General features: G+C 49.3%; 2 protein-coding genes across 6 annotated transcripts in view; both read left to right on the top strand.

Annotated features, from left to right (window-relative positions):
* Positions 1–1,584, top strand: part of SLC4A1 (solute carrier family 4 member 1 (Diego blood group)) — a 28,695-nt gene extending 27,111 nt beyond the window's left edge. The window contains exons 17-18 of the mRNA XM_029912253.1: positions 869–1,042; positions 1,363–1,584. Of these exons, the coding sequence (XP_029768113.1) occupies positions 869–1,042; positions 1,363–1,443 (255 nt within the window). The 3' untranslated portion in view covers positions 1,444–1,584. The remainder of the gene's footprint in view (positions 1–868; positions 1,043–1,362) is intronic.
* Positions 1,585–22,251: 20,667 nt separating this feature from the next.
* UBTF (upstream binding transcription factor) overlaps positions 22,252–23,753 on the top strand; it is a 28,801-nt gene continuing 27,299 nt past the window's right edge. For 3 of the 5 annotated variants that reach the window (XM_026654841.2, XM_026654842.2, XM_026654838.2), the window contains exon 1: positions 22,636–23,099. The gene's annotated coding sequence lies outside the window, so the exon portion shown is untranslated. The other 2 variants (XM_026654840.2, XM_026654839.2) reach the window with 2 other exon arrangements.

The following is a 23,753-nucleotide window of genomic DNA, read 5'->3' as shown; positions in this document are numbered from 1 at the left end:
TGGCCGGGTGGGGTAGGGACAGGCTCTCCCAGTTGAGGAAGGGCAGGGGGGACGGGTCCTCCCACGCTCTCTGCTGTCAGGTGCGTTGCAGACAAGAGGGGTGTCGGTGCCTGTTTGGTCCAGAGCTCACATTTGGTTGCAACTCTGCAGGCTTATGTGGCTACAGGGAAAATTTCCCAGGAGGCCCCAGGGCTTGGGGGGTCCCTAATGAGCCATAACAAACTGTGCCTGGCTCCCTTCTGAGTCCTGAACTGGCAGGGGCCACAGGGCCCGACGGAACCGAGCTCCCCACGCAGGGCCTGGCGGCTGGAGCAGTCTTGCAGGGGCTGGCTGTGGCCGCTTCCCGTTTGAATGTAGAATGTAATGGGGCATGATCTGAACCAGCCCCGTCAGGCGCTAACTCACAGTGCTGGGGGGCAGCGCATTGGCCAGGCCAGCTGCTGAGATCACAGCACACCTTATCTGAAAGGAGGAAAGATCCTCCCTCTCCCACTTGGGGCCTGGAGGGGCAGGGCCAGGGCAGACACGGTATGGACCACCCACTTTCCAGATCACCCGCACGGAAACCCTTCCTCTCTCCTCCTGTCCCCAGAGACCCTCACCTCCCCAGTCCCAGGCTGCAGATGCCCCCTGCTTCCCCAGGTCTGGGGAGCAGCGGGGAGACACCCCGTTCCTCTCCAGGGCATGGCTCTTGAGTGTGGGGCATGCAGAGAGGGAGGTGCTTGTCCCTGGTGCTAGACTCTCCTGCTGGTTCGTGGGGTCCCTGTGCATCAGGTGGGTTGCGGCTCTGCCCAAGGGGGGGCGGGTGCTGTCTCAGGGGTGAGGGCCACTGGGGCAGCTCTGACTCTCCCCGGCTTTTGCCTTCAAGGTGAAGACCTGGCGGATGCACATCTTCACGTTCACCCAGATCCTGTGCCTGGCTGCGCTGTGGGTGGTGAAGTCCACCCCGGCCTCCTTGGCGTTGCCTTTCCTCCTCATCCTGACGGTGCCCCTGCGCCGCTTCCTGCTCCCCAAGATCTTCAAGGACATCGAACTCAAGTGTGTAAGTATCCATTGGCCCGCACCCCGAGCCTTTGCTCCAAGGGGGGAGGGGAGGACATGGGGGTGGGGAGCAGCTCCCTGATAGAGAACCATCAGAGGGGAGGGCGCTTCCCAATTCCTTTCTGGACAGCACTTGATCTTCCATCCCCATCCTCCAGCACCCAAGATGTGAATCCCATTGCCGTGCCCTGAGAAGAGGGGGACAAAGCCACTACCGGTGCCCACACAACTGGGCAGGGAAGGCCGTCAGGGCTTCCTGGTTCTCTCCGCTCCTACCCCCCGTCCCACGAGAGCCCTAATGGTATCCCCGCTTCCTTCCAGCTGGACGCAGACGATGCCGACGTGACCTTCGATGAGACAGAAGGCCGTGATGTGTACCATGAAGTGCAGATGCCGATCTGAGCACCTGCTTCATTGCGTCCTCCATATAAGGAGCAGAGGATTCCTTTCCCAGGCTTTTCAGAGAACCCAGAGTCTGGGTTCAAACAAATGAGTGTGTGTGTGTGTGTGTGTGTGTGCGTGCGTGCGTGTGTGTGTGGGCACATGCCCACATGCATGTGTTCTTGTGCATACAGTACACACACACACACAGACACACACACACGCCAAGGAATCTACGTAGCTATAAACCCGCATTAGATCCGCTTCAGATTCTGTAGGACCACAAAGCAACTTGACAAGGCTTCGAAACCAGACCTTGAGGACAAATCGTGCTTCCAAGCTGCATCCAGACTGTTAGAGACGGGAACCTGACACGTGGACTCCACTCAGCACTCGGTTCTGCAGCTAAGTAACCCAGGAATATATTTCTTTTTTTGTTTTGTTTTCTTTTTATGGCCTGATCAGTTGTATCCACCAGCTGGGATAAAGCACCGACTCTCTGGGGAAGAGGGAATCTTGGTTCTCATCTGCTCGCCCGGCCGTGCATGTACCACTACACAGACGGGCATGTGGGCTCCTGCTCCCCTTTGCTTCAGCCCCCGGGTAGTAATGAGATCCTGCCAGATTTATTTTTTTTACAGACCGCTGAAGAGTTAATCCCGCTGGCAGGGCTCTTTGCAGACCCTGGTGCTGGTGTATGTAGCCCAGGGCATACACAGCAAAGCTGCGAGCACTCACCCAGAGCAGGAGGAGACGGCTAGGAAGGGCTGCGTCTCCTCCCAGATGAAGAAGGCGGCTCCAAAAGAGACCAAGGAAGAAGGCAAGTGAGGAAAAGCCTTTAGAATCGCCTTGTGGCCACGGAACCGAGGGAGCACCAGGTACCGGTGCCGATGGGAAGGAACAAGCTTGCCAGGGACGAGGGAGAATCACCGGCATCACAGACGTCGCCGATGCCCATCGATCCGGGGTGGCTTCGGGCTAACACAATCCAGGTTGCCACGGTGGAGGGGTGGGGCTAGCCGAGTGATCCTGGGATCCATCCTGCAGCCTTCTGCCCAGGGAGAGCGGAGTGAGAGGGGAAGTCAGGCAGGTTTTGCCCAGGAACCTGAGACTGGGGTGAATTCTCCCTGACCTTCCCTCCCACCAGCTTCCAAGCCCTTTCCCGGGCAAACTTTGGTGCTAACTGGTCTGAGGACTCTTCTCAGACAAGACTCAGGGCGCTGTTCATGTTCCTCCTTTATACTTATTTCCGTGGCCTCTGGGGCACTTGCTTGGGAACTGAACCGGGCTCCCCTGGTTCAGGGCTCACTTTGCAGCCAGGACTGAACAAAAATGTTACCGGATGGGGACAAAGCATTCGCTGATGGCCCTGGGATCCCCTGCGTGCAGGCAAAGTGCGGCAGTGGCTGGCACCGTATCCAGCCCAGGACAAGAGCGATGGGGGTTAGAATTCTGCGCTGTCATCACGGATGACATGTAATTAGCTCCTATAACAAGTTACTTTAACAAACCTCTTTGCAGTCAGTGTAGGGCTGGGTATAAATCATGTGGCCAGCCCCAGGGGCTCCAACGTCCTCACCCCCAGGCCCCAGGGAAGGGAAGGAAAGGGAGCGCTAGCTCCAGGCAGATGCTGAATCCTTAGCCTGGCCCATGCTGCCATGTTACTAAGCTGTGTCAACATCGCTGACCTTGGGCCAAGTGCTGTGGGGTGTAAGCAGATGCAGCTGCCGCTGAGCCCCGCTAGGGTCGTGTTCGCTTACACCAGCGCTGGATTGGATCCCTTATATAACCTGACACGGGTGCTGCTTTTCCTTACTGCAGCAAAATCATCTGGACAGTGGCGTGGGTCCCAAGAAGGGCTCAAAGCTTCCAACAAGCACAGTGAGAGTCGAGGGTGCTCGGCACCTTACGGGATCCAGCCCATGTTCAGATCCTTTTCCAGCAATGCACCTGCTCTGCCCTTTCTCAGCATCCTTCCCAGAGTCAAGCCCCTCAGTGTTCTAAGAGCCCATTTCTGCGTGCCCCCCTCCAATTTTGCATCCTTGTAACTCTGCCAATCAGACCAGACTAAGGCAGGTCTGAATCAGGCCCTCAGTCTGCGAAACGTCACAAGCGTCACAACCTTTGTTTGTATGATTTAGTTAGTGTAGAATAAAGACTTCAGGCCAAATCTTCAGCAGCTCTAAATCATCAGCGCGTCTCTGACTTCAAGGATCCCAGCTGGTTTTCTTTTGTTTGTATTAACTTATCATCTGTCCCCTATAACTCAATATGTAAATAGGAAGAGGATAAATTTATCGATTTGGCATTAAGAAAATAATGATAAAACAGATCTAAAAAAAGAGTTTTGTGATGCTTTTGTAGTTAGAGTCTATGTAAAAAGCAAAAAAAGGGAAAAAAAATAAAAAAAGTGGCTGAAATGACCTGTATATTTTACACTAGTGATAAAGGATGTTTGTAATTTATTTTTTTAAAATGTATTTAAAAATATGCGGATTGTGCTTCTGCCTTGTAAAAGAATGATAGGGGATGAGGAAGGGTCTATGGAAACCATCCCCCTTGCAGAAACCTGGGGGTACCATTTGATAGTCTAGAAAGGCTTTTTTAAAGGATAGTTGTAGAGACAGATTTAGGGACCACCATGTCCACTTTATTGTTTTTAAACTAATATTAATATACTTTTTTTTTTTAATTCCGTTTTGTTTTCGTTGAAACATTCCCCTGCTGTGACTGCAACCCCGTCAGATTCTGTGTGTTAGACCAACACAAATCTGGAGCAACTCCTTTGACATCAGTGGTGATGAACTGGATTCTTACCAGTGCAAGTGAGATTAGAATCTGACCCCGCAGCCCAGTTGCGAGGGCATGAGAACCAGGAAGTGAAATTGACTAGAAGAAATAAGGTTAAACTAATGAGTTGGCTGTTTGTGCATTTCACTCACGTTGTCTCAAAAGTGAGTGAAATGCAAAAACCAAAACAAAACAACAACAAAAGAGCATAAATAGAGATAAGTGGTGGAAATTCTTTCAGGTAGAATCATCTCTGGGGTTATTGGGAACATAAAGAAGAAATTTGTGCTTTAGAAATGATGAGCCTGACCCAAAGCCCATTGAAGCCAATAGGAGTCTCTCCGTTGACTTTGCTGGGTGTTGGATCGCATCCTCTGTGATTTTTTTTTTTAAACCAGATGGTGCCTCCTTTATAGGGCTGGACCATGCAAAGTGCTGAGCAACTCCTGATAGCACCTTGCAGACTCCAGCCGATAGTTCTCAGTCCTGACACTCCTCTCCCTTACTCTGATTTAAAGCGGGAATAACTGCTGAAGTCAGCAGAGCTACGTAAGCATAAAACTGAGTAAGGAAATGGAGACTTGTTTTTAAGTGGCCTCTGGGGGGGATTGTCCTCTTTGAAGGAGAAGCCCCTCCATGCACTGGAAGGAGGAATGGGGGCAAGTAAGGGTGTGAGGCGAATGTGGCAGCACCACCTACCTCGTTTATTAAATGCTGGATTCACTACGAATTGTGGCTCTTTGGCACGTTTTTTAAAAGAGAGACTTGGACATGAATTGAATTGTGTTTTAAAACAAAAAATGAGAGCAAGGGTCTGATTCTGCTCGGTGTAACTCCAGCTTTACCCTGTGTAATGCCACTGAAATCAAGAGTCACACTGGCTTGGAACCGGAGTCAGGCCAGAGCTGAGCAATAAATGTTGTGACTGGAACTCACTAAAGGGCTTAGAGCGTGTGCATGTTACAGTCTTTTCCACGTGGGGAAGGGGGTTTTGCAGGATTGTTGCTGCCTGGGTCTGGTAGCAAGAGATACTAAATGTAAGTCCAATTTTCAAACTGGATAAGCTCAACTAAGGTGTTCTCAGTTCTACATTTGGCCTCTTGACCAGGCAATTAGTTGTTTAAACATCCCTGTAAGGTGCCAAGTGAGCCCAGTTGGCTCAGATGTCTAAGTGGCCAGATCTGGAACTGAGCAGTGTGTGCGTGAGAGAGAGAGGAAATGGTGATCATGTGTGGGAACGTATTTGTGTGTGCGAAAGAGATTGTGCGTCTGTGCACATGACAGAATTCTGTCGATTTAATATTGATTGGACCATGAGCGGAGGCTTTTCCCCTTGTTAAAAAAAAAAAGGATAGAAAGGGACCGTATGACGAAGCTGACTTTAGTGTGAGAATCCGGCCTGCACTGTACCTCACTCGAACCATTGTTGTCTGGCCCGTGTGGCCCAAACCAAACCTGCCTTGAGCTATATTGTGTTAGGATTATTCTGTAGCCTTGTCACCTGTATGTCAGAACTAAACCGAATGTTGCGTGCTTTTGTTTTTCATGAAATTAAAAATAATGCGCCTCCTGTATGATGCTTTGAAAAAAATAAAAATAAATTTGAATGAAAAAATCACCTGGTGAAATTATTATTATTATTATTTTTTTTGCATTTACCGGCAGATTCTCTTATTTGTAATAACAATTAACAGAATTGCGATAGCTCCTAGAAACTCCAGCCAGGGATCAGGTGTTGTACACAACCCGGAACAAAAACAGTTCATTCTCAAGGAGCTTATTCTATGCAAATAAAACAGTTTCATACATGCACAAAGATCATCACCTGCTTTCATTCCTAACTTCCACCACAATGTGATTGTAGCACCTGCAGGCTATGGTGCACAGACTTAGGTTACGTCTACATTACAGACCTCTGCCGGCGTAGCTCAGTGCAGAGGGGTGATCCCTGACCGACAGAGCAGTGTTGGCTAGAACCTCTAGACTCATAGACTTTAAGGTCAGAAGGGACCATTATGATCATCTAGTCTGACCTCCTGCACAACGCAGGCCACAGAATCTCACCCACCCAAACCCCTAACCTATGCCTGAGTTATTGAAGTCCTCAAATCGTGGTTTAAAGACCTCAAGGTGCAGAGAATCCTCCAGCAAGTGACCCGTGTCCCACGCTGCAGAGGAAGGCAAAAAGCCTCCAGGGCCTCTGCCAATCTGCCCTGGAGGAAAATTCCTTCCCGACCCCAAATATGGTGATCAGTTAAACCCTGAGCATGTGGGCAAAACTCACCAGCCAGACACCCAGGAAAGAATTCTCTGTAGTAACTCAGATCCCACCCCATCTAACATCCCCTCACAGACCATTGGGCGTATTTACCGCTAATAGTCAAAGATCAATTAATTGCCAAAATTAGGCTATCCCATCATACCATCCCCTCCATAAACTTATCAAGCTTAGTCTTGAAGCCAGATGTGTCTTTTGCCCCCACTACTCCCCTTGGGAGGCTGTTCCAGAACTTCACTCCTCTGATGGTTAGAAACCTTCGTCTAATTTCAAGTCTAAACTTCCTAATGTCCAGTTTATATCCGTTTGTTCTTGTGTCCACATTGGTACTAAGCTTAAATAATTCCTCTCCCTCCCTGATATTTGTCCCTCTGATATATTTATAAAGAGCAATCATATCTCCCCTCAGCCTTCTTTTGGTTAGGCTAAACAAGCCAAGCTCTTTGAGTCTCCTTTCATAAGACAGGTTTTCCATTCCTCGGATCATCCTAGTCGCCCTTCTCTGTACCTGTTCCAGTTTGAATTCATCCTTCTTAAACATGGGAGACCAGAACTGCACACAATATTCCAGATGAGGTCTCACCAGTGTCTTGTATAACGGTACTAACACCTCCTTATCTTTACTGGAAGTACCTCGCCTGATGCATCCCAAGAACGCATTAGCTTTTTTAACGGCCATATCACATTGGCGGCTCATAGTCATCCTGTGATCAACCAATACTCCGAGGTCCTTCTCCTCCTCTGTTACTTCCAACTGATGTGTCCCCAATTTATAACCAAAATTCTTGTTATTAATCCCTAAACGCACGACCTTGCACTTTTCACTATTAAATTTCATCCTATTACTATTACTCCAGTTTACAAGGTCATCCAGATCTTCCTGTATGATATCCTGGTCCTTCTCTGTATTAGCAATACCTCCCAGCTTTGTGTCATCTGCAAAACTTTATTAGCACATTCCCACTTTTTGTGCCAAGGTCAGTAATAAAAAGATTAAATAAGAGTGTAGTGTAGACGCAGCAGTGCCAGCAAAGCTGCTGTTTTATGAGTTTAGCTTGCTTTGCTCATGGGGGTGGGCTTAACTAGACCCGTACAGATAGGGTGACCAGATAGCAAGTGTGAAAAATCAAGATGGGGGTGGGGGGTAATAGGCGTCTATATAATAAAAAAAAAAACAAATATCGGGACTGTCCCTATAAAATCGGGACATCTGGTCACCCTACGTACAGAGCACAGTTTTGCTGGTATAGCTGTCACGACATTAGGAGAAATTGGCCAATACGGTATGCTGTTATTCCTATCATGGTAAAGGGCTCCTAGAATAAACATGGTGTTAGTGAGAGACAGTCCCTGTCCTGAAATGCTTAGCCCAGATCCTCAAAGGTATTTAGAGGCCTAACTTCCATGGGACTTTGAGCCCATGGGCTTGTATAACAGGGTGTCTTGCCCCTAGAGGCTGAAAGGCCTGGGGCCAGCCAACGCTGATTACTAAGAAGTCACACCTTGAAGTGTGACACATACCAGGGCACAATCCAAACTAACGAATAACTGTGTCACGCCTGCTCTGTAACTCCTTTACAGTGCTTTGCTGCAGAACCTCCAGCCGGGATTGCTCACAAACAGCATGCAAGTCACTCCCAGCTTTGGCTCTTATCAGCCTGGGTTATGCTGCAGGGTAACCCCAGCACGCCCCCAGTCCCAGAACTTCCCCCAGCAATGTACGTCTGTGCTGTCCAGCCCTCTCCTGGACAGTACAAAGATATTAAGTCCATTATTTCTTTAAGGGAATAATATGCCATCTTATTATTTTAAATACAATACCCAGACACTCCAATTTAGACACACTGGATCAGATAAAACAGTCAAACAAATGTATTAACTACAAAGAGATTTGAGGTGAGTATAAGGAATGAGGCATAAAAGTCAGAACAATAAAGATAAAACATTTACTAGTATCTACTTAAGAAACTCTCTTAGTTGCAAAGCAAACTCTTACCACATGTTCCAGCAGATTACTGACCGAATTTTCAAGATCAGGAGCCTGCACCCAGAGTCCAACAGCTGTTTCCTTTTGTCTTCTCAGGGGCAGAGAATGTGATAGGCAGGAAGAGGGGGGAAGGGCATCATGGGGGGTTTGTCCCTCCTTTTTACAGTTTCAGCCCCCCCCCCCCTTGAAAAACATTTCCAGCTGAGACCCAGGAGACAAAGTCTACCTGGAAGGATGTTCCCTGCTGGTTTTTTTCCACCTGTTTGAATTTCCTTTGTTTTCCCTCCCTGTTTGATGACTCTATTTACTGCTTAAATGCAGATTAAGGCAAGCACACATTCCTTCCTTTGTCTTTGACAGATCTGACTTCTCACTGGGCAGGGCTGTGGGGTTCGGAACGTGTTAATATCCTACAGGGGAACCTTATATCTTCCCACACAGGCGCCGACTTTACAATGTGCCGGAGGGTGCTCGCCCCTGGCTCTGCCCCAGAGTCTGCTCCCACTCCACCCCTCCCCCAAGGCCCTATACCCGCCCCGCCTCTTCCCGCCCCCTCTCCCAAGCGCGCCCCATCCTTGTTCCTCTGCCCCGCAGCCTCCTGCACGCCGTGAAACAGCTGATTGCGGCGGGCAGGAGGCACAGGGAGGGAGGGGGAAGCGCTGATCGGCAGGGCTCGCCGGCGGGCAGGAGGTGCTGGGGTGAGGGAGAGGTTCCAATAGGGGAACTGCCAGTGGGTGCTTAGCACCCACCATTTTTTGTCGGCGCCTATGTCTCCCCATACAATGTTGCCACACATTTCACCAGGACAACACAGACCAGCCAGTTATGAGTTTTCGAATGATACCGTACGAGACTTATTTTGTACAAAGATTATTAAAATAGCTTGTCGAGCGTGAACACAGGGGTGTATTCTGTCAGAGTGATCACGAAGCAGCGGGACGCTGCAAGGGAAGGGAAAGGCCATGAGAGACGGAGCAAAGTGGCTTTATTTCAAATTGTAACCGGCCATGGTGGCTTAAGTAATCATTTGTTTCTAATAAACAAACATTAAGATCGATGATATGGACTGTGTAAGGTCCAAGAAACAGTTGGTCATCTCCTGAGGGAATGCAGGGTGCACCCATTCAAAGGGGCTATTTACATGAAAACCGTAGAGGCCTTTGCTAGTAAAACGTTTGCTGCAAGGCCTAGTAAGAACATCCGGAAATGGAGCCCTACCAACAGAAAGCAACACTGCAAGTCTTTAAGGATAATGGGAAAGGTGAAAGATTGTAATTCTTGAATTATCTATGGGGTCCCGTGCTTGGCGGTCAGTCAGAGTCGCATCAAGGGAGGCTGCTTCGTTGTAAAACACAAGAACTGGGGGGGGAAAGGGGGGGACGCGCCGGGCTCAGATTGCTAGGGGCGAGCATGCTCTAGCAGAGAGTCCTGGGAGTTAGGGTAGGGACTCCGGCCAAGCAGGACCGAGGTCTGCCAAAGCAGGAAAGGCCTCAGGCAGGAAGGAGGGAGAGAAACCTTCGCTCCGTGCGGCCTTTTGGCTGGGGTTTGTTCTGGGATTGTGAGTTTTGTCTGGAGTTTATGTTATATTAATATACCCAGTTCCCAAGGAAGGGTATTTCTGACTACCAAAATGAATAAAATAAAAGGCTGGATGAAGTTTTTTTGAACAGTCCAAGAGGGGAAACTGAGGCAGGCTGCCTGTAGTGACTCCAGGCCGTGAGGGGGAGCACAGGTGGCGGCCGACCCGGTTACAGCTTGTCAACACACCAAACATGAACAGCTTTAACTATTCTGGTTTCGTTTAAGCCACACAACACCCCTCGTGTGGACGAAGTTATCGTGGTCTAAAGGTGCTTATATCGGGATAGCCGTTCCTGTATGGGAAGGGGAATGAGCTACACTGGTATAGGACTCCTTTATACCAACTTAACTCCATCCACACCAGGGGTTATACCTTATACCGGTATAACTCTAGTGGTAAAAACCACCACGCGCCTCCCAGAGATAGTTATACCAGTACAAAATCTGTGGGTGACCAGACAGAGCAGGAGAGGCAGAGTTTATTACCCCAAATCTTTCAAACAAGGAGCTTAGGCACAGATAAATTAAGGATAAAATGGTCAACAATGCCTAAGGCCAAGTCTACACTCCAGTGTGCAACCCCCCCCAGCCAACCCAGTAGCACCCCCGGCAGAGGCGTAGCGAGCGCCCTCCGTACCCTCCGACCGGAGGGGGCCCCGCAAGGAAGGGGGCCCCTAAAAGTGGTAAAATAAATACCGCATTCCAGTTTCTGCATTGTAAGGGGCCCCGCCCGGACATATGTTCGGAGGGGGCCACCGTTCGGAGGGGGCCACGTTCTTTGTTGCTACGGCCCTGATCCCCAGGGTAGACACAGCTATGCTGGCAGAAGAATGCTTCTGGCAACGTAGCTTAACATCGGCTGGAGGATGCGGGGGTGTTACTCTGCCAGCAGAAAAACTCTTTCTGTCTGCATACAAGTGTGTGCACATCAGGGGACGCTGCCAGGACAAAGCATTTGTAGCGTAGCCAAGGTCTAAGTGATTTCCCTATTTCCATAAGTGACTTAGGAGACTAGACCAAGCCCTAAATGCCAAGGTCGTTTTGGGAAAATGTGACCTTTGGTGACCAGGGCCAATCAGAGCGGGAACCAGGAGGGCCATTTGGCCTGGGCCTCCAGCTCAAAGGGGGCCTCATATTTAGACTTGTTCATTTTTTGGCATTTGACCAGTTTCGCAACTTGTTTTTATGCGCATCCCTATCGGACCAAAAGGCGACACACGCTCTCAGCTTAGAGCGGGAAATTTAAGCAACTAAGAGAGGTGATTTGGTAAAAGTCATCGTTTTTGTGTTAACTGATAGAGATTTTGTCACATTAAAGAGTTAAAAATGTTCATAAATATGGCGTAGTTTTGTCAGTTTGCCAGCACCCGTGGCTTCCGGTGAACTCACCTTCGACGCGTTGAAGCAGGTAAAGAACTATCACCGTTCAACTATGGGACAAGAGCGTTTGAGTGGGCTTGCCGTGCTAAATATCAACGGTGACATTGCACGAAAGCTAGATTTTTTTCCTCAAGAATTAGTGCATTTGCACAGAAAAATGCTAGAAAAGCAATGTGTTAAATACAAAAATATTCAAATGATGTCTCACTCTTTTGTTGGTGCCTTATTTCGTTTTCATGTGTCGTCATTTTTCATTTTGATTATGGCGAGGGGCCTCAAAAGCTGGAAGTGGCCCGGGCTTCTCTGGACCTCTGAGAGGGCCTGTCGGTGACTTGTCCAAAGTCAGACAGGACTGAGGTGCCTGAGGAAGGCATCAAACGCAGGTCTGCCTTTATCCCAGCCCCTTAACCCTCCTCGCCTCCTGTGGGGCTCCCCCTGGCTAGAGGGAAGGACGCCCCCCGTGGCCCTTTACACACCCAGCAGCGCCCCAGGCAGAGGCGGCCTGGGGGGACGTGAGGCAGCAGTGAGATTCGGAGAGTCGGGGGAAGTCAAGTCCAATGTTGGTGCAAGGGGGGGGGACTGAGAAGGGAAGATCAAAGGGAGCTGGGGTGGGGGGAAATCTAAGGAAGGGAGGTTTCAGAGCAGGGGGAAAAAAAGGATCAAGGAGTCCAGGGGCGATTGCGTATTTTAGAGGGGGGAGAGACCCTGGAGTTTTAATAGGCCTGGGCTTCATCCTGAAAAGTGCTGAGCTCCCCCTAACTTCAACCGGAGACACAGCAGCTCAGCACCTCTCCGGCTCGGACCCTTTCGTGTCTCTCCGTGTTTCCTACGGCGCCCCTCACCCTGGCCTCTGTGGTAGGCATCAAGGGCAGGCGGGAGGGGGGCAGGTTCTGGCGGGGGTTTGGCAACTCCCTGTGGGTGTCGGAGGCTGTCAGCGGCGGAGGCCGGCTTGCATGCAGCCGACGGATGCGCTCGGAGCTGTCCCCCACCCCCTCCACAGCTCCAACTAGTTCCTTCAACCTTGACCTAGAAAGAGCGAGCGAGCGAGAGCCTCTCTCCCCTGCATTGGGAGCTCACGCAGCCCCCGTGCACAGCCCTGGGCCTCTCTACCGCACAGACTTTGCTTAATTATGTCCCTCAACGCTGGACTCCTGCCAAAGCCCAAGGAGGTCAGCCTCCGGCTCCGGCTGCTGCGTTCCATCCCCCTTGGGGCCAGGGGCTCTGCCTGGGGTATCCCCCATGCCTCAGCCTCTCTGCCAAACCCCTGCACCGGTCTGCAGGCCCTGCCGCCTGGGCCATGCGGGGGCGGCCCTCTGGAGTCGGAATTAATCAGCAGATGCAGAGTCAAGCGGGCAGCGCGCACCTCGTGCTGGTCAGCACAGACCCTGCCTGCGTTACCGCGAAGTCACCTTCCGTGCTTGGGGTCCAGCCACACGAGCCTCTTGGCAGGGGCAGGATCTTGCTGTCTCTGTGCCTCAGTTTCCCCTGTGTAGAACAGGGATAATGCTACTGCCTTTGTCCAGCTTGACTATTTAGACTGTAAGATCTTCAAGGCAGGGGCGGTCTCTCACTAGGTGCCCGTACAGCGCCGAGCACCAAGGAGCTCCTGATTTTGACCGGGACCTCTAGACGCTATTGTAATGATCATCATGAAGTAGAATTTTTCCATCTCTCCACCCAGCAACTGTCTGGTTGTCTTTTCAGAGAGGGGTGGTTGTTTTTTTTAAATTATCTCCTTTCTTGTCCCAGAGCTGACATGGCCCCATACCCATCATTTTAACGATAACAATTCTGGAAGGGGTATTCAACCTGGTGCGTCAGGGTTTAAGCCGATCTCTAACGAGTAGAGAGCAGGATGAAATTAAGGTCGGGGGCAGACTCTCCCACACGCCGGGTTCTGACACCTTCCTCTGAAGCAGCCGCTGCTGCCCACTCTCAGAGCCGGGATATTGCAAGGCTAAATGGACCAGCGCGCTGTTCCCCATCGAGACCACTCTGTATCGATTCAGACGCTTGTCAGTGTCTCCCCCCTTCCCCCATCAGAAATCCCGGCTTCTGCTTCTCTCTCTCCTCCTAACAGTCAGACTCGCCAGCGCGCCTTTCCCCGGGAAGTGATGTCTCTATGATCCTTGCCAGCAGCAGAAGCCAATCCACCCTTCAGAGGCCAGCTCATGCCCAGCTGGAGGTCACCTAAGTTCCTGGGGGTTTCCTGGTTCTCCAGAGGGCACCTTGACAGAAGATCTGGGACGTGAGGCCGGGTGGGGAGGTTTGCCTGCAGCAGCCAGCAAACATGGGGCTAGCCCACTGGGGACCCTAACAGGAATATTCCCCCCCCTCACACACACACACACACAACACAACACATACTAATAATTAATAGGGGGCCCCCTTGAGCTGCTCGGAGCCCTAAGCAATTGCTTAATCTGCTCATGCCTAGCGCTGGCTCTGCCAGCCAGACCAGAATGCCCCTGCCTCCTGGCTCTGTGCTCCACCTCCTGTCTGCTGCCAGATCCCGCCCCATCCCTCCCATTGGGGCCCAGCAGGAGGGTGGGTGGCACGCATGTGCAGTGGAGGCTGGGGAGAAGTTGGCATGGAGCCCTGCAGGCCAGCTGACGATGAGAGCAGCCAGGCAGGGAGTAGGAGGATGTCTCTAGTGCTGTCAGTAAGGGAGCCAGAGGAGGGAGGGAAGCAGCTGGGGCAGGAAAGGGGGAGGCGGACGCTGCCTCTCTGTGCAGACCAGGGAGGAGTACAGCGGTCAACAGGGCCAGAAGAGCTAAGTCATGCCACTGCCACTGCCATTAGAAAGGCGGTGAAAGGCAGGAGATGTTCAGCCGTTTGATGGGGGGAGTCTGAAACCCCCTGCAGGTTCTTTACCCTGTGGTAGAATCGCCCATTAACAACATTTCAGATCCTTGCCCAGTGCCATCAATGCCCGCGGCGCTTGAAAAGACTTTAGCTCAAGCCACGGCCCCAGCGCTGATCCCGTTATCCAATCCACTACCCTGGCCCGTGGCCCCTAGTCCAGGCTAGCAGTAGCAGATCAACGGGGCTGTGAGTGGGACAAGAGGCAATGCACACAAAAGGCGACTTGGGACGATCCTTCAGAGAAAGGGAGGTGGCTGTGGAGAGGTTCCTGGCCAGGAGGGGAAGGTAGGAAGGAGCCCTGCAAGAGGAGTGGGAAGAATGGTTGCTTGGCAGATAACAAATAATTAATCATAACAGCCAGAACTCTTTTACCCCAGGGAAAGTCTCCTCCCCGTGTCGCAGATCCCACAGCGAGCACCATGTCTTGCCTCACCACTTTGTCACTAGAGCAGCGTGAATTATTTGCAGGAAATAATTTATTCTCTTCAACCCCTTCTATGCCATTCGCATTTTTAGATTGTAAGCTTTTCAGGCAGAGACTTCGTCTAGACAGAGCCTAGCACAATAGGGTTTGGATCCTGACTGGTGCCGCTTGGCATTCCCCTGAGATCCAATGCTACTGTTAATCCATTCGGTGTATTTAGCCTTTTTTTGTTACCAGACTATCCACAAACAGGGCAGGATTTTTACTACTTTCTTATTCAACACTGTTGGACAAATCACTTGGCGTGACTGATGTTTTTCAGCCAATGATCTGCTGGTCTCTTAGTTTATCGTTGATCCAACTTCTCTTATAGAAAAGAGCTTTAATAATGATGCAACCAAAAAGGCTCTATGGAAACTGCATCACAATCCTATAGGGCCCAATTCTTCACTGCCCAGCAGTGTGTGCAGTTATTAGTTCCGGTGTCAAGTAGGTGTAAAAAAGGATAGTGGGGTTTTTAGACTAGTGTAACTGACCACATCCGATGCAGGGGAGCAGATAACCTTGCCGTGTATGCATTTTTGTTCTGTGTTTGTACAGTAACTAGCACTGTGGGGTTCTGGTCCGTGACTAGGGCTTCTAGACCCTACAGTAACGCAAATAAATAATGTCCTCTCTTCTTTTTAACCTCTGGCAGAAGGGATATTATTCTCTATTCAGTTCTACAGGAATTTAGAAAGCTCACAATCAAATTCCAGAAGAGATTAAAGTAGATAAAAGCTTGGTTTACACTGAAGTTTTACCAGTGTAACTATTATGGTTAGTAAAAAGCAACAGAGAGTCCTGTGGCACCTTTAAGACTAACAGATGTATTGGAGCATAAGCTTTCATGGGCTAAAACCCACTTCATCGGATGCATGGAGTGAAAAATACAGTGACTGTGTTCTACTCCATGGGGGAGGGCTTTCATGGCTCTTCCAGGGCCTAAATACAAGTGTCGGGGGGGGGGGGGGGGGGGATTACTATCAGGATCCTAACAAGAGCAGTCAGGACCAAGGGTCAGAGGAGGGTCAAACCTGAGGCTGGGCATAGCAGAGAAGTTCATAGTCAGGTTCCAGGCTAGGGTTGGTACCAAGGGTCAGAGTCCAAGTCAGATTTCAGGGGCTGGGTCAGAATTCAAAGTCCAGAATAAGCTGGAGCAGTCATGGCTGCTACAAGAGAGCCACACTATGGCCTGGACACTTCCTGGCATGCCCCTTGGGTTTATATAGGTCAGGGAGCCAATCAGGAGCCATGTGGCTGCTGCCTGTCAGACCCTTTGAGGCAGGACTTCTCATGGTCGGTATCCACAGCAGGCCATGGGCAGACCTGTGGGGCCTTACACTTACCTTGGGGAGTGTCAACAGCCCTGGAGAAGCACCACTCCTAAACTGGCCTACGCTGGGTTTTCCAGAGATTCCAGCAAAGAAAGGGCGGTGGGTCTAAAAAGCTGGGCGTGAGCAGGGGGCTTCCCTTTTGATGCAGCAGACGGGCGGGACTCTCTGTCCAAGAGAGGCCCCAACCCCTGCAGAAGAGTTGGAAAGACTTTGCCTTGCTAGGACCCCATAAGACTGATGCCAACCTGGGCGAAGGCTGCAGCATGCCTCTAGGAACTTGTCTTGTTCTGTGCATGTCTTCTCCGTGCTTTTTTGTCCTTCCAATAAATGTACTCGGCTGGAAAAGAGCCGGGGGGTCCCTGGTAAAAGCACAGGCATTGTCCTCAAAAGGTACAGTGCAGACAAGCCCTCGGACTTTACTCTTACACTCAAATTGTGGTTTTTTCCCTCTTTAGTCTATTTGTAATGGTCTCTCTCTGCCATACTCCCCCTTGTCATTTCCAGCAGTACAAAGCGAGTGCGAAATGTTACCAGATCGGACCTTATGACCCAGGAGGTCCCTTTCAGCCCTACCTTCCATTCGACACTCCTTTTGCCCTGCTGTACGTGACCACACAAAGGTGCGCTGGGCAACGATGAATCGGGCCCATAGTATCTCGCCACGAAAAGAAAAAGGCCTACAAATAATTAGCCAATGAATGATTTGCAAATGAGTAGCTCCGAGGTCTTCTGAGGTGCGATTGGCCAGCTAGGTCACATGTTTTATGAATGATCATTTAGTAGCCCAGCGGGAGGCCCCAACCAAAATCAGAGCCCATTGTGCTCAGTACCACACATCCCTATGGGAAGAGACAGCCCGTGGCCCCAAAGTGCTGACAATCGAATGAGACGAGACAGCCAGCTGAAGTCTTAGCCTCTCCATTTTATAGAACTGAGTCCCAGAAAGATGATGTGCCGCAAATTCTGAGTCACACTCCAGTGTCTTAACCACAAGCCCCTCCTTCTTTAGAAGCAGGAAGTCTTGCAGGAATTAGCCATGAGCGGTTGTAATGATCAGACAAAGCTATTGTGTGAACAGAGCGTTTTGAAGTAGCCGCTGGTGTTCATCATCGTCATATTCACTAGTATTTACAATGCCTTCCTGGCATCCCTAACACCAGAGCAGTGAGTTCAGCTGCCATGTTTCCCCTTGTCATGTGTTTCCAAGAGCCTTTTTATGCCCCCCCCTCCCCCCGTGACAACATTCTCCTTTCCAGCATTTGCTCTCCCTTGTACCAAGCAATTCATGATGCAGGGCCTGTCATTTCGTCTGATGCCCACTGGTACAATACTGAGACAGCGTGCTTGCTTCATTTGTTGTAGAATCAAGCCGCTTTCTGAATGGCTTGGAAAATCAGTTCATTCCCCTGCTTCCCTCAGTCAGAAAGCAGCCGATTCACAAAAGTGCGGAGGCTTTGAGACGTGTGCTATGTTTCTATAAATCCACTAGCTTCCGTTTTTTTTTTTTTTAATTTCATCTGTAAACTGGGGCCCCGCCATCCAGTAATCCGTTCAGCTTCAGGCGGTTCCCTCTGGTATAAAGAGAAGTGATAATGTCATTGCCATGTAATGTCACAGGATAAACCGCTGGGTGACCTTTCCTGCTGTGATTGTAGACGACCATTCCAAGCATGTACTGCTCCATCTTGCGCCAAGCGCTCTCATATTAAATAGCAGGGTGGCTGCAGCCTGCTCTGGTTTATGCAAAGCAGCTTTGGATTTGAGGAGCGACTGATGTGCCCACAGCTGGGCAAAATGTAGGCATCTCTCTGCTCTAGCAGTATTGTGGCATCGAACCAAACGGAAAGCAAACAATGCAAATGTAGCAACTACGTAGGGCCCAGATTTGTTATGCTCTCAGCGGAATTTAAAGGGCAAGGGGAAATCAGCCCCAAAACTGCATAAAATGAATATATCAAACAAATACAGTATCAATTTTGTACTCACTGACATGACCTCTGTTCGTTCCCTCTGGGGCACCTGGCATTGGCCACTGTTGGAAGACAGGATACTGGGCTAGATGGACCTTTGGTTTGATCCAGTGTGGCAGTTCTAATGTTCAATGAAACACAGAGCTGAAATCCAAGTAGTTGCGGGGTGCCATAAAGCAATGTTGAAGTTGGCCTCGATGTTATGTATAATGAGCTGTTTCCACAAAGACTGAAATAGGATGGCTTTAGGTGAGTCGTGTGAACCCATAGGCCTCCATCATGCAAACACATACGTGTAGGAGTAAATTTACACACATGAACAGTGCCAGTGAACCCTGTGGAACAGCTCGCATAAATAAAGTTAGCCATGTACATACATGTTTGCAGAACTGGTGCCCTTGGATGGTAGTTCTGGCCAAATTTTGGCCCTGATCTTATAAATGGAGCCAAATGGGCAGAGCCTTGGGCCTCCAGGCAGCCCCCAAGAAGTCAATAAAACGCCACATGGGTGCTGGGGTCCGATAGCATGGATCTGATTGCAGGATCAGTCCTTTGTTTATAATTGTGTGGGAACAGTACAATATATGGGTGATATAATATATGAGTCATGTAGGAACCCAAAGAATTGGACAGATTAGAATTGGAAAAGGTGCAGAGAAGGGTAACAAAAATGATTGGGGTATGAAATGGCTTCCATATGAGGAGAGATTAAAAAGACTGGGACTTTTCAGCTTGGAAAAGAGATGGCTAAGGAGGGATATGATAGAGGTCTATACAATATTGACTGGTGTGGAGAAAGTGAACAGGGAAGTGTTATTTACTCCTTCACATAGCACAAGAACTAGGTGTCACCCCATAAAATTAATAGGCAGAAGGTTTAAAACAAGCAGAAGGAAGTATTTCTTCACACAACACAAAGTCAACCTGTGGAACTCATTGCCTGGGGATGTTGTGAAGGGCAAAACAGTAACAGGGTTCAAAAAAGAACTAGATAAGTTCATGGAGGATAGGTCCGTCTATGGCTATTAGCCAGGATGGGCTGGGATGCAACCCCCTGCTCTGAGTGTCCCTAACCTCTGATTGCCAGAAGCTGGGAGTGGACAACAGGGGTTGGATCACTCAATGTTTGCCTGTTCTGTTCTTTCCCTCTTAAGCACCTGGCATTGCTCACTGTCAGAAGACAAGATACTGGGCTAGAGGGATCGTTGGTCTAACCCAGTGTGGCCGTTCTTATGTTCTAATATTGCGTGTGTACAAATGGATGCTTTATCGGTAGTAGCAAGGGCTAGTCCTTACCAGCCTACAACATAATGCTGGTTACAAAAGTTATTGTTATAAATATTTATATTTCAGTTGCACCTAGAGGCTCCCATGAAGACTGGGGCCCGTTGTGCTGTGCACCAAATAAACACATACTCAGAGACAAGACCTGCTCTGAAGAGCTCACAGTCTCAATAGACAAGACAGGCTAAGAGTGGAAGGGGAAAGAGAGGCACGAGGACGAAACGTGCCCAAGGCTGCATAGTAGGGAAAGTGGCAGTTTTAAATAGAAGCCAGGTAGCCTGCCTCCTATTTCACTGCATTATCCACTAGGCCATGCTACCCTCACATTTAATTAAGAAAAGCAGTAACGTTTCACAGAGAGCAGTTACACTAATACCCACACTAATCAAATGGTCTAGGAACACTAGGCCTATATCCTCAAAAGAGACCTGTGGTGACAAGCTTCCGAAACTTCCTTAACATGTTACAGATTTTAAGCAAACACATGAGTATTTGAAGTTTCGCATGATTTTCTGTTGGTGCAGGGAGCATCTTTTTGTTCTATGTTTGTACAGTGCCTAGCACGATGGGGACCTGTGCTCCTAGGTGCTACCACAATACACAGTATCTGCTCATGCAATTTCAGGTCTTTGTTTCCCCGGAGGACTTTGCATTCTCAAAGCACTGTACAAATATTAAGTAATTCCCCAATCAATACTCTGAGGTCCTTTTCTCCCTGTAGTAAGAACCACTTGCCCACTACACAAAGACTTAAGTTTGGGTAGTTTAGTTCTCTGCTGTCCACAGGCAACAACGAAGATAATAGCACTATGGAGTTTCTTGGTTCTGAGCTGGATTCACCCACCACGACCCATTCTGTGGCAGTGGAGTTATGGACACCAAAAGTAAAAAGTCTTGGCCCTGATCCTGTAGTGAGCTGCATGGTGGAGTCCTATGATGCTTGAAGTTCTGTACAGGATGGAGGCCCTGGATCTGGCTGATTTAGCTACAGGCCTAGTAGTCTATGATGGAAAATGGTGCTGGTTTTGCCATACTTTTAATCAGGCTCTACATCAGTATTCACAACCATTTATCACCTGCCAGCATAATGGCTGAAATGAGTGTGAAAATGCCTTTAAAACTGGTAGTTTTTTAAAATACTCAAGAAATAAAATGAATCTTACATTCATGTAGCAACTTTCTTTGCATATCTATCTCTATATAGGTAGAGAGAGCACTACTAAAATGCAGCCACCAGCCAACTTCATTGCAACATGCAGCAAAACTGTGGAAGAAGGGGAAATTTTGACCAAAGGATATTGTGGGGAATCCTCTGTTTTAACTAAAGTTCCACAGCATTTTTAGGGCCAAATTTTCAGTGGTCTGGCATCTCTTTGCTAGTACATATCATGCACTCACATTTTCATGCCTACAATGAACTGTGGTGTCAGATGTCAGAAATTTTCAGTTTGTGGGAACTGAAGCTGTTTGTGGGACAGGGTTGATTTTGATGAATTTCACAATTCCAAACATTTTTGAATAAAGTTTAGACATTGACAACATGTTCTGTTTTGACAATTTCTAAATGTAACGGTTCCATTTTGTTTCAAAATGATTTTTCAGTTAGAAATGGTAGTTATAAGTTTTAAACGACTAAAAAAGGTTTAAAGTGAAACATGTTTCAATTGATCTGATCCATTTTTTTTAGATGATTGGTTTATGAAAATTGAGATTGACCTTTCTTCCCAATTTGTGAATGGAATTTTTTTTAAAGCTTCTAAACCACTTATGAACGGGAAGACCATCTCCAGTCCAGCTCTAGTATCAATTAAAATGTGCGTCTGCCATTCTTCATCTATAGGTGCACACACACAGACACACAAGCAGGTTCATATGTGTGTATACACAAGTTGCATCCACCAAGAAAGGGGATAGGCCTTCATCTCATTTAAAATTTTGGCCCGCCCTATGCAGAACAGACAAGACCTAAGTTTTTAAGGTTTCACCCAAAATGATCACTTTGAAAGGCAGCTAGCCTCTGGGTGAAACACAGCAGCTGTTTAACACACCTCAGTGACAGGACACAACAGTTTTAGAGCAGGAAGTGAACAATGCTGAAAACCGATGGCAGTATTTTACACCAAGGAATTGTAAAATTTTGTTTTTTTCTCCCACCAGTGTGGTGTTAACAAGGGTAAGATTTTTATTCTAAATTCCTTAGTGTAGACAAGGCCTAAATATACTATTTATATTTTGGTTCCTTTCCCAGACCTGAAGAGTTCTGTGTAGCTCAAAAGCTTGTATCTTCCACCAACAGAAGTTGATCTAATAAAAGATATTACCTCACCTACTTCTCTCTGGCTTACATCAATGTACTTTAACTCTTCCCTAGCTACCACCCCACCACCATCATGTTAAAACTAATCTACATTAATCTGTGATAACAAAACTGAGCAGTGCTGTCTGACATCCCCTTTACATTTCCCCATACTATATAAAGTATCTAATGCAACAGGGCAGAAAAGCAATTGCAAATCCTGTTATGGGAATCCCTGCATTGGTAGCCAAAGCAAAACCATGTAGCACCCTCCTCCTTGTTTCATGTTTATGGGCCTTAGAGCAGGTCCACCCACCCTTTTTTCCCTAAGAGAGCTCATAACACTTAATTGCATTTTTTTTTTTTTTTTTTGGTCTGTAGGAGCCGCTTGCTTATTGGGATTGCCATTAATTTGACAGGCAGATCCCAGACAGGGGATTGGCTAGCAGCAGATGACGCCCATAACAACAAAGGTGGAGTTGGAAAAATTAGATTAAAAAAAATTGTGGGGGGGGGGAATGAAAAACTCTCCCTTCACCCGCCCCCCTCCGGCTCTGAAATATACAAGAGTGTCAATTTCACGGTATCGTTAACGAATCCGGCGGTTCACCCAGTCCGGGAGGAAAGTGTGAATTTCACTCTAGACCTGTTTGTGCATTTCCTGGTGCAAGCGACACACAACAAAACTCCCCATTTTTTTTTCCCGTCTCCTTCTTCCCCGTGAGCCTGTTTACAACGCAGCCACTTGCAGTTTAGTTCAGGTTCCTTCTTTTGCGTGGGTGCAAAGGTCTGTCCCAGCCCTCGGAACTTTACAAAGAAAATCTGAATTTTATTTTTGTGCATAGGTGGAACTTAAAAAAAAAACAACAACTCTTTTTTTCCCGTGCTATTCGAGATGGGTTGTAGGAAATCGACCATTTGAATTTTTGGTGCTGTTGTTGCAAACGTCAGAAGAGGATTGTTGCAAATGTAAGCTGTTTTTTTCCTCCCTTCTCGTTCCCTGTCTCTCCTTTTCCCTCCTCCTCCTCCTCCTCTCTTCTTTTGGCTACAGTGTTGCAAAAGCAAAGAGCAATAAACACGCACACACACAGAGAGAGGGGAGACAGACAGACACACAGCCCCGTAAGAGCCAGCAGAGAGAGTTAAAAGAGGAGAGGAGAACGGTGTCTCTGACAATTCCGTTCAGGGAGCAGATGGAAAAGTGGAGACTTGTGAAGGGCTGTGAGGTTGGCTAAGGATCCAGGAGCGAAAAGAGCCCGGCTGATTGGAAGAAAAAAGCAGAGAGATGGAGGCGGGGGAAGTGCAATCTCTCTGCGGGGACTGGAGCGAGTCCACGCCCGGGGCCAGCGCTGCAGAGCTGGCCAGCATTCAACCAGCGCTCCCCAGCTAAAAAGCACCCAAAAAAAGCAGCCCCCAAGTTCCTTCTTCAGCCTGGCTGATTTGCAGGTAGGTGCATTTTGGAGGGGGGGAAAAAAAGCAACCCACGACCTCCAGCCGTCAACGCGCCCGATGCAGCCCCCTGTTGCAAGGGAGGGTGGGTGGGAGAGACGGATCAGGGGGAGGGGGGAGAAGGCACGATCCGAGGCAACGCTGGCTGCACCGGGCTGCTTTGCTGCAGCAGGAGCGCATGTGGAGCTCGCCATTAGCCGACGCTCTGGTTCGCCATCTGGGGCTGGAGGAGGCGCTTTGTTTCCTCCACAGGCTCCGGCGGCGGTTGGCTGCAGCAGCTGCTGCTTTGCCCCCCGGTTGCAGACGCGGCTGGTGCCCGGCGGGCTCGGTAAGGAGAAGGCGGTCGGGGGGAGAGAAGGCAGCGGGGCTCGGGGGGGGTTTTTTTTTTGGTGTGGTCAAGCGGGGAGATTTTGGGGCTGCCTGGGCAGATCGAGGCGGATTTTCCACGCGCTCGCAAGCAGGGGGAGGCCCGGGGATCGCCCTGCAGGAAGCGGCGGCGCCGTGAGCCTCGGCGGGCCCGGGGATCGGCGCGTACAAAGCGGGGTGGACACCGGGTTCCTTCCCCTCCGGGCGGCTGCCGAACCGGACCCCCCTGGAGCAGCCGCGGCGGTAGGCGAGGGGGAGCCCGGCACCGCCGCCGCCGCCTCGTGG

The sequence above is a fragment of the Terrapene carolina genome, unplaced genomic scaffold (assembly GCF_002925995.2).
Source record: "Terrapene carolina triunguis isolate 2854851 unplaced genomic scaffold, T_m_triunguis-2.0 Scaffold193, whole genome shotgun sequence".
NCBI classification, from domain to species: domain Eukaryota; kingdom Metazoa; phylum Chordata; order Testudines; family Emydidae; genus Terrapene; species Terrapene triunguis.
The sequence above is the reverse complement of the archived record's forward strand: the minus strand, read 5'-3'. Positions and strand labels throughout refer to the sequence as shown.